The sequence below is a fragment of the Capsicum annuum genome, chromosome 3 (genome assembly GCF_002878395.1).
Source record: "Capsicum annuum cultivar UCD-10X-F1 chromosome 3, UCD10Xv1.1, whole genome shotgun sequence".
NCBI lineage: Eukaryota > Viridiplantae > Streptophyta > Magnoliopsida > Solanales > Solanaceae > Capsicum > Capsicum annuum.
The window spans coordinates 238966701-238978423 of NC_061113.1; the positions used below are offsets into that span (position 1 = coordinate 238966701).

Here is an 11723-nt window from a genome sequence, read left to right on the forward strand (position 1 = left end):
TAAGAGATTAAATTCACATATTGAGCTGAATATTTGGTTAAGGATCCCTCCAACTACTTTACTACACTCTATGTTTTTATCGATTTCGTTGATATTCGTGATAAGTAGGCTATTCGCCACATGTCCATCCATACCCTTTGTATTTTAGTGGGAAGTATCTAATACTATAAATTTCTGAACTTAATGATTTTGACTCGAATCTTGCATATATTTAAAAATTACTGAATAAATATAAATCCCCAGACCTCACTGGGTGAGAGAATACACTGAATTTGTTGTTGTTGCACTGAATAAATATAAATAAGAAATCTAAAACCCAATAAATCAAGTGATTTTGTGGTAGAATTCGGAACTTAAACCAATTCAGGTACTAATGATCTTTAATTTCTTCTTTGTAATGTTGAGTTGAACAAATTTTAACATTTAATTAATTAAAACCTCAACTTGTGAATTCTTACCAATTAAACAAACTATTAACTATTAAAAAAATTAATTTTATACTATAAAAATATAATTATCATATTCATAGTATAAATATAATGTATTTCTTAAATAAGGAAATTAAAATTACACCTTTTGACTAATCGAAAATTTGAACTGTTTAAAGTTATTATGATGACCAAAATAGGAAAATACTGGAGTACTGATAAAGTAGTGACCAAAATTGGAATTATTTCTCCTTTTTTTCAACAGAATGTAATTATTATGAATATATTTTTTGTTTGATAGGGCTTCTAGTAGGTGACAAAAGTAACACCTCATATTTTTACACGTAAATATATACTACTATAATTAATTTTATTATGTGCAGCCGACCAATTCTGTTGTAACTTCCTGATCCTATGTCTGAAATATAGTTGTGGCATACATAATCTTTGTGTGTCGTAATCTTTTTCTTTCAATATATTTAATGTGTCATGCTACGTCCTCCTTTTTCCTTTTACTATATTAAATTAGTACTCCCCCGTTTCATTTTAATCGTTTCAAATTTCTTAATTTGGTATTTTATTTTATTTATTTATTTTTATTTATTAAAATAAGATAAATTTTATTTCATATTCTATTCTTTGTATTAATTATTTTTTCTTTAAATTAAAATATAAATATCATTTAATAGGAGTAATATGATAAACTAGTTATGTTATTTATTATTTTTCTTAATAGTTGTGTCATTTCAATTTGGAACGAGTAAAATGAGATAAAATGAGATGGAGGAATTAAGAAAATTTGCTTCATCACATCTCAATTCCCAATAGCCCTTTGCCACGAGTTATTTTGGTTTTTCCTTATTTTTGACTGTTTCTTTCGGTCAAGCAAGTCTCACAGTCTATCAACTGACAAAAACTATACAGAAAATTTAGAAGGATGTTACTAGTAGAAACTGAGTCACTGAATTATACATACAGAGCCGGATATAGGATTCGGATTTTTCGGGTGCTAAGTAAAATTATCAATCAAGATAGAACCCACGATCTTTGACAAACTCTCCAGGTGCCAACTAAAATTGTCAACCAAGATAGAATCCACGACCTTTGACAAAATGAGATGTTGCTGACCGAGATCGAATCCAGGACCTATTACCCACAAAAGTAGTGCTTTGCCACTTGGACTAGATAGCACTTTGATATTGTGAGTGACAGATTTAATATTTACTATATCAGTCTCGAATCTCGATATATATAGAACATTGCTTAAAAAAAAAAAAAAACTAAAAATCTCGATATATATAGAACATTGAACATTGCTAAACAGGAAAAACCTAAAAAATAATATGGACCTATTACACACAAAAGTGGTACTTTGCCACTTGCACTAGATAATGATTTGGTATTGTGGGTAGCAAATTTAATATTTTAGTATATCAGTCTAGCTATATATAGCTATATATAGAAAGAGTTTCCTTCAAAATTTGCGGATGGTGTGCCATCTCCACCGGCCTTAATACATCCGTCCCTATACAGATATCTTAACAGAATAGGCATGCAAGTTAATCTGAAAACTACTGTTGTTGAAAAAGAAAAAACAATAGAATGGTTCACTAATTGTGTCGACATGAGATATAAACTTAAAATTAAAATATATTGCCTTCTTTCTCGTTTCTAATAACAAGGCACTTAAATCTTATCGAAACAAATTGACCATTGATTCAAACAATATCATAGATGAACACAAAATACAATCTCACTGATCGCTCCGCCTAATCTTACAAAAACAATCTTTTTTAATACTGCCAAGCAATTTTCTTTTACTTTTTATATAATGGTGATAATCTCAACGAGCTTGTATGTATCTCAATTATCACCTCTAGTCGATATAATATCACGTAATTCTGTCCATTATTGCTCAGTGAAAATTACCTGGCAATATTTCAACTCTACCAGATAACTACAGGCTCGATTTTCAATATTTACTTGAAATAAATACATGTTTAGCTCTTCCCGTAACAAAATCTCCTCTATTCACAGTTTATTACCAGCGGTTTCGCTATTGCGGCAGTATATACTCTTTTCATGAAATATTAGAAAAGCTTACATTAACGTAAAAACTTAAAGACTATCAATTAATAGGTTACAACTTTCTGTACAAGGAAACAACAAAATTTCCACACATCTTATCCAAAGGATTTCAAAATCATACATGAAGGATAAACAAACAGCTTGAAATCTCCTTCGGAGAACTAAAATCAAACTAAAATACTCATTCCAGCTTGACTCTGTTTTCTTCTAGCTGCTGTTTCTGGGGCTCGGCAGGGAAGTACTTTATGCCAATTAGATCACCAACTCTGCTGATAACCTGATAAATGCAAGAACTTGTAATTAGCTAACGAGTATGCTATATGGAAATTCATTATATACAGATACTCCATGGCCTGATTTGGAGGTGTTATCTATCACAAGATTTAATAACTGATATATCTAAACCTGCCATCCGTGAATGAGATTCCAGTAAAATGTCCTTAATCATCTAAAATAGCATCTCAGCTATTGACCAACTAACCAAAATGCAGGATGACATGGGAGGGTTGAGGTGACACACTGTAGTTCAAACCTAGCAGAGCTCCTTATACAAATGTAACAACGAAAAACAATTACTTCATCAATTAGCACTAACTTATGCGTAAAGCAATGTGTTAGTTCAAAACTGCCTACATTAAAAAAGACTACAAAGACAACTACAACAACAACAACAAACCCAGTGTATTCCCACAAAGTGAGGTCTGGGGAGGGTAAAATGTACGCAGTCCATACCACTACCTCCAAAGAAGTAGGGAGGCTGTTTCCGATAGACCCCCGACTCAGGATAGAGAATAGTACACAAGGTCGTAGTGGAACATGAAGCAGGATGGATGACATAACAGAAATAAGGAATAAGAAATACTAAAATAGATATCAGAGAAATACGAAATACGAGAAATACGAGCAATTCAAATAAGAGATAGGACACCTGCCTAGTAGTAACATACACTCACGGACCAGAGACACCCGCCACACCCAAACTCTCCAGACTAGAGGCTCCTACTAAAGGACATAGTCCTATGGTTACTAACCCGGCTACACAAGAGCTCTCCTAACACCTTGCTACAACCCACACACTCATCCTAGCCTTCTACCCTTATCCGCAACCTCCACACCTTCCTATCTAGGGTCATGTCCTCAATAAGCTGTAGCTACTCCATGTCATGTCTAATCACACTACAAAGACAACTCCATGAAAGAAATATCTTACTTAAGAGCAACTGTGCAAGAGATAAAAGTGATGACACATAACTCATCACACTAAGGTTATGCAAAAGGTTATACCATGTGCAATTAGTGTCGACATAGTGAGGGTAAAAACACGAGAATATGCTCATCAGAAATGACTGAATTTAAGTGAAAGCTCTAACCTCCAGTGCTTTGTTAAGATCTTCCCGTGAGTGAGCAGCAGAAATACATATGCGTGCTCTGGCCAAAAGTAAAGGGGTTGCTGGAAAAGCAACTGTCACTACGGCGACCTACATTAACAGTTTACAAAGTAAATTCCAAGACAAGAACAAAGGGTAAATTTAAACAATAACCACTCTGTTAAAACTGAGCTGAAATGACAGGAAAATTGTACATTCTGTTTAAGACACTCCCTTGAAAAAGCAGGTATTTTTGCAGGATTGTAGAGCATGATGGGCATCACGGGAGAATCATTGTCACCAAGGACCTCAAAACCCATCTTCTGTAGTTCTGATCGAAAAAAATTACTATTTTCACGAATGCGTGCCAGTTTCTGAGCCCCTGCAGCAACAAAGTAGCTCTAATGATCAGTACACATTTTTCACCACCCCGGTGTGTTCAGATTCCATTAGAATTATAACAAACTGCAAAATAGGAGTGAATTCTAATAGTCAAAGTTTCTTACCTCTACTAGAACCATCTTCACCAAGTATAACCTGGATAGCAGAAATGATTTGCTGGGCAGCTGGAGGTGAGATTGATGTGGCATACAGATGAGCTGGGCAAGTGTACTTCAAATATTCAATAAGTTCCTGAAATTGGTGTTAAATGTCAAAATCAACGATTATAAATAGCATCACATTTAGCTAAAGAAGGGCTCTTCAAGAACCAGCTGATAAGGTGGAAAAGGAAATTAGAAAAAAAGAAAATCAGCCAAGTAGTTCAACAGTGGTTAAAAGGGAATGCTATGTTGCAAAAGAATAGGCAAACGGCTCAAAAACACAAAGCTAGATATATTTGCCTCGATGTAATGTTTAACATCAAATTGAGTTGCTAAATTGACATATTTTCACTTTATTTTTTATTTTTTCTGGATAGGCAAAGATAAACAGAGTTTCACTTGTTAAAAATTAGGTTTTCTAGATAAAAGTGGAAAACAGAATATAAACAAATGACCAATAATAATCTGTTACAGATCCAGCTCTCTAGCAGCATATATAGGGAATTCAATGCAAGCTAAAGACTGCAGGGGATCCAAACAGGAAACAAAAGGCAGTTGCTTTCTTCTTTTCTTTTTCTGTCTTCTTGGTGAAGAAGGAACAAAAGGCAGTTTTTATTCATTCTTTAATTAAAATCTGAAAGATAATTATCTCATTGTTGCCCCATTGAGTCTTCACTAACATGACGTGCATCAGCAGAAGTGTCAATAATTTACAGATAGAACTAATGGCACAAATGTCTGAAAATGTAAAAGTAGTATCATGAATGTCGCTTTGGTTTCATGATTCCACCCTATTTTTCATACTGCCATCCAGCAACGAATTTAACAATTAGACAATGTAAAAGTAAGTCAACTAGGGTCATTATAACTTTATAAGAATACCGTTAAAGAGACATACTTTGGATCCAGCAATATAACCCCCGCATGAACCAAATGACTTAGTGAAAGTTCCCATCATAATGTCCACGTCAGCCGTGTCAACTCCCAAGAGCTCACAGACTCCCCTTCCTGTTTTTCCAACAGCTCCAATGCTGTGAGCCTCATCCAGATAAACATATACCTGTAGTGAGAAAAATACATCAGAGATATGTATTAGAAAACTAAACCTAATGGGGTCTCGTAAGGCATAAGAAAAGAAAATTAATCCCTCAAACGAAAGAGAGCTTGGTATAAAATTGAGATAATTATTTTCAAAAAAAAAAAAATAGAAGACTAGCTCTTAGAACAATTATCAATGACCAAAACCATAGTTATACCGTGCACTACCTTGTATTTCTTGCATATGGCAACTATCTCAGGAAGCTGGCATAGCTCCCCTTCCATACTGTATATGCCCTCCACTATAACAATTATCTTCTTCCACGGCCTGTGAGTTCTGGGTTGTCCCTCGGCAATATGTTCTCTCAAAACCTTCTCCAAGTGAGAAGGTGCTAAAGAATTGAGGGCAAAGCAGGGCTTTAATAAGAAATCAGATGACTCATTGTATAAAAATGGTATAGCAGAAACTTACTATTATGTTGAAAAACTCGAATAGTAGCTCCAGACCCTCGAGCACCATTTACAATAGAGTTGTGGTTGAGAGAATCACTGATAATCAAACCGCCCTGTAAATGACCAAATTAAAAGATAAATATAATCACAAATACATGAAGAATAACTTTTAGAAACTATCTGTACCTTTCCAATCAAAACAGGAAGTATGGCTGAATTTGTTACATAACCCATGCCTGTGACAATAGAAGCTGGCTTGCCAACAAAATTAGCCACACATTCTTCCAATTCCATATGGATGCTTGTGGTACCTGAGAAGAAGAAATTTTAGATGTGGAGTTCCCCACCCAGGGAAAACACAGCTGCAACTTTCACAAAAGTATGCCTACCTCCATCAACACGGGCACTGCAAGTGCTTGCAGAATACTTTTTCAGAGACTCAATGACGCGAGGTGTACAATATTCATCTGATGCAGCAAAACCAAGGTAATTATATGAACCCAAGTTTAAGCACCTTGAAACATTAGTGGTTCGCCTGCACAAGGTGAAGTGCATGGAATATGAGTAAATATAGAAACATCAACTGTCACCAGAGAAGCCATAGTAACTTTACCTAAATAGTTCTCTAATTGTAGTATTAGAAAGACAATGGTAGAAATTACAACACGGAGGAGAACAATTTACATAATATCAAAATAAAATTAACTGAAAGATCCATACTCACTTTAGCGTCTTGTTATTATCATTGGACACACGCTCCACCACATCAAACCAAGCATCAGGAGGACTACATATTGGCCGTCCAAAGCAATCCTACAAGTAGTGACGGTATAAAGTATGTGAACCAAAAACCGATGCTCGCGATGAACAATCAGAAGCTAACTTTTGGTCAAAGAATTTGTTTTTTCTCTTGGATGCATGGATACCACAAGATGCTTACTTGTTAGAAAATGCTTAAATTTGAATAAGTGGAAACAAATGAAAACAGCACAGAAGGCAACAAGCAAGCAAAAACATCCTAAAAACATACTACACATACACATGCTTTTCTTCATAACAATTACTAACAGGTAAACAAATTTCACTTTCATTTCCTTTCTAAATCCCAAATACTTAGCCTACTACTTATTAAAACACACTTGCTTAAATTTGATAAGTGGAAACACATGATAAAAAGCACAGAACGCAATGAGCAAGCAAACGCATTCTAAAAATGAGCTACACATGCTCTTCGTCATGATAATAATTAACATCTAATCTAATTTCACTTTCATTTCCTTCTCTAAATTGCAAAATATCCACACAAACAGATAATTTTCTCAAATAACCAAAAAAAATGCATAGAAAGTTACCTGAATGCGAAGATACAGCCTTCGAATATAGAAATCTTCAAGTCCTAAACAGATCGGAGCATATCCCTAGCATTCAAACCAATAACAACAATAAACCTCAAAATTTCCAGCTCATTTTTCAGAATCAAACATGAATATTCATAAATAATAACAATACCTGAAGATTGCTGGCATGCCACCAATCAAAGATCTTCCTGAAGAAATCACGGAATTGGCCGAAAGCGAAGAGCAATCCATAGCTGAAGTAGGTTGTTAAGGCAGTCAAATATGGAATCGTGATCATTTTTTGTGGAGCGATGATGCAGATCGGATCTGATGATGAAGAAGCAGAATCCGAGATCTTTGATTAGAGAGAGAGGGAGAGGGAGGGAGAAAGGGAGGGGGGCGGGAGATGGAACAAGCGGGGGAGAGAGAGAGAGAGAGAGGATTGGGTTTTTTACAAAAATATCCAATCCCCTCTTTCCTTTTTTTTTGTGTGGAATTTGATTTTTCAAAAATAAGGAGGATCTTTGACCGTTGATTTTTTGGAAATTTATATTTTGACTGTTTGGGGAAGTAGTACGTTTTTGCTCGATGATTGTACTTTCTTGTTTATTGGTGAAGCGATGAAACGGAATCAAATTAAGGAAGAAAAGGAAATTCAAAGCCTACCAAATATGAATGTCCGTTTCATTTCAAATTTAGGAAGAATGAATATGAAGCAACGACAAGTCGACTACTGTTCCCTTGTGTTACAACGAAAAAAGTTTTCTAAAGTTATTATTTTAAGCCTTTAAAATTTTCTAACATGTATATATATTGTATTTTTTATTTTTCAAAATAAGTGGTGTTTTTAGTTTGAATATATTTTTAAATAAATTAAATATTTTTAAAAAATAAGGAGTGATTTTACTAATTTAATCCTAAAACACCGCTTTAATGAGGTAAGACTCCCATGCATTAAAAAGAGGTTAATTCTGAAAGTATTAGATAATTCCTTCTTAAAATTCTAAAATATCAATTAACTAGTAAATTGATTCGCGCTTTGCGCGATTCTGAAAAAAGGTAAAATATCAACAATATTATTAAATATAATTTATATAATTTAATTTGAAGAAATGTTTAGTAGACTTCTAACATATTTATAATTGATTTCGTAGAGGTAAATGTTTGGCCAGTAATTACCAAACTTTTTAATAAAGTCAAAAAATTATAATTTTAAACCAAAAGAAACTATAAACTTATGACAATTAAAAACTCATATAAAAACAAAATAAAGAGAAATCATAGGGAGAACATATGAAAAAATAAATAATGTGACTCATTTTTACAACCTCAACCATCATAAAAAAATAGAAAAAAAAATATGTGAAATTAATGAACAATCTTTTGAGTTTTTATCAATATCCACTTTCATAATATTGAACACCACTTAATAGTTTTCATCTATTTTTTCGATTGAGCATGAATATAATAAATATCAAAAACATAACAACTTAAAAAAATAATGCAATCATTTCTAAAAAAGTCTTACAATGCCTCTATTTAAGGGCTAAGAATTAACAATATATAACAAAAGAGATTCGAAGAACAATACTTAACCACGTGCCTACATCTATATAATGGATATTTTGTGTTAATGTTTGGGTGTATTCAAATTTCTTTGTTTGTCTATATATTTTTTATATGTTAAAATTGAATTCTGAATGTTAGTATTAGTCTGTAATGGTTGATTTTTCAAATGAATATAGTATTAGTTTGTAATGGTTGATTTTTCAAATGAATATTTTATTTCGTAAATTTTCTATAATTGTATTCAATTTTTTCTATTTGATTCTATCTTTTTAAATTTCCAAAAATAAAAATATACATGCTTTTAGTTTTATCAAGTATATACATTTTGAATATAAAAAAATAAATAATCCAGCATCACTCTTACGATCTTAATCATTAAAAATTAAATAAAAAATATATGAATCGATGTTCAATCTTCATAACTCTTGTTGATATTTACTATCACAAGTCTATCACTACTAAATAGTTTTCATCTTATTCCTCAAGTCAAATTTTAACATGGATGTAATAAGCATAAAAAATATTATAACGTCAAAAGATAATGCGGTTATTGTTTACAATGTCTTACAATATTTTTATTTGTAAACTATACTATGAAATAATAAATAATATCATGAATCTGACCGTTAATTATTTTAGGGGTTATGATAACAAAAAATTTTGGTGACTTTTTAGTTTCTTAACATTGAATATGTAATAAAATTAAGAGAAATAAATGAGTTGTTTTTAATTTATTTTAATCTAGAACATAAATGAGAAAAAATAAAGAAAATTTCAAAAATAGGATAAAAACAAACTTACTTCTTGACCAAAGAAAAATGCCATATCCCTTCTTTTATTCCTACCTTTATTATTATCCGTAGATTGTATATTTAAAAAAACTAAAAAATTTATATAACAAAATATCAATAAATTTTATTTTAGCAATAAAATAATCAATTGAAGAGTGTTTCATGTTTTCCTTTGATATAAAGTGTAAAATTAGGTTATAAAATTTTATTTTTGGAGAATACATATTTTATTTTCGGAGAAATAATAAATTAAAAATAAAAATAAGTATATATATATATATATATATATATATATATATATATATATATATCACAACCTTTTTAATTGACTGACATAGTTTAATGTTAGGTTATGAGATGTAGATTTTTTAAAAATTTGATATTTTGAGAAAACATGCTCAATTGAGGCGTTTAATTATAAAAGTAGTTGAGTTTTAGATAAGAAAATAAAATGAAAAAATCTTGAGGATTAAAATAAATAAATCACGAGGCTATTTTGAGCTTTAGTGATATACCACATAAATTTAAGTTAGAGAGAATTGAACAAAAAGAAGAAAAGTGCTCTATTACTTCTAAGTGATTTATATGCTCCACTGCTTTTAATAATAACCTTAAAGTTCTTGATATCAAATAATAAATCTTTATTCAAAATTTTCTTCAATTTATACACCAGATTTTTCCTTATTTCAACATGCATTAAATCCATCTAGCCAAATAGAAACTTTAGTGACTAATCCAAAGACATAATAAAAAAAATTATAATTAATTAAACTGAGACCAAAATACCTTCTAGTAAAAAATCATATCCAAAGACTAAACTCAACTCACTATTTCTCTCGATACTAACGGATTCTCACATTCTAAAAACTCCCTCACAAGTCAATCGTTTCTACTGCTATTTGTAAATCAAGAAAGAATTAAAAAAACACATGTGTTGCATAGGTAGAAAGAACTTGCAGAAAAATATAATATTTAAAAGGGACACAAAAAAAAAAACATGTAGCCTTTAAAATACCTATTTCACATTTGATTTAGTGAGAAAATCCAAACAAAAAGTAGTAAGCAAAAACACAAATCTTAAGCAAATATTAACCTAAAAGGCCATATTGTTGCTTAAACTTGATTTGTACAACTCTATCTTTTATATATGCAAAGGAAGTTGGAAATGAACATTGTAGCAATATTGAAGAATTTTCACATTATGTACTATCCCATTCCAATGGAGTATTATATATTCACTATAAGAGACCTTCCACATTACCAACTTCTCAACTCTTCCTCATTCTTAAAATTATTATATAATTTATTTTTTTTATTTTCCAAGGTATCCCCAGCCCAACAGGACAAGGACTAATCCTTCGCGAATCAGAGCTCCATTTAAGGGTTTACCGCTGGCCAATTAGTTGTTGCATGCACAAGGCAGGAATCGAACCCCCGACACTTGCTTAAGCAACCTAGTGAGCTAACCACTAGGCCAACCAAGTTTGGTTTTATTATATAATTAATAGAGTTAAATGTAGTGGTTTTTGAATATTATTAATAGAGTTAAATATAATGACTTTTGAATTTTCTTTAAACACATAAATATTTAAATGGAGAAAAAACTCAATTAATGTCAAAAAAAACCACAAAAAAGATAAATGGCATTGGAGGCCTCTGAGGCATACCAAATAGGATAGACTAACATTCCCTTTTATATATATATACTAGTGAAATTATCCGCGCTTCGCGCGGTTAATTTAAAAAATTAATATATTTTACTAATTATATATAAAATATTAATTTTATAAATTTTTAGTTTCTCATTTTAATGAAATAGTAGGTAATATTTATACTTAGATCAGAAAAAATAATGTAGATTTATATTTTTATCCGAAATAATGATATAATCTTTCATTTTTTTCGCAATCTATACAATTGAAATACTTTACATCTTTTGAAGTAAGCCTTTTATATGTACATAGTTGAATTAAGAAAAAAAACAACATGAATTGTAGTGTAGTGGTGAGACTACTATGCCTTTGATTAGAGGTCTTGAATTCGAACCCAATATGAATTGTGGTGTAGTGATGAGACTACTTTGCCCTTAATCAATGGTTTCGAATTTGAA

The 11723-nt window shown here is 31.5% G+C and overlaps 1 protein-coding gene across 1 annotated transcript; it reads right to left on the reverse strand.

Annotated features, from left to right (window-relative positions):
• Positions 1-2505: 2505 nt before the first annotated feature.
• On the reverse strand, positions 2506-7904 carry LOC107862806 (long chain base biosynthesis protein 2a). The gene is made up of 12 exons (XM_016708469.2): positions 7426-7904; positions 7269-7334; positions 6641-6729; positions 6306-6451; positions 6103-6227; positions 5936-6029; positions 5692-5855; positions 5324-5485; positions 4390-4516; positions 4099-4265; positions 3887-3994; positions 2506-2793 (listed from the first exon to the last, which is right to left on the reverse strand). The coding sequence occupies exons 1-12, from the start codon at positions 7549-7551 to the stop codon at positions 2698-2700; spliced, it is 1470 nt and encodes a 489-aa protein (XP_016563955.1). The 5' UTR covers positions 7552-7904; the 3' UTR covers positions 2506-2697.
• Positions 7905-11723: the final 3819 nt, after the last annotated feature.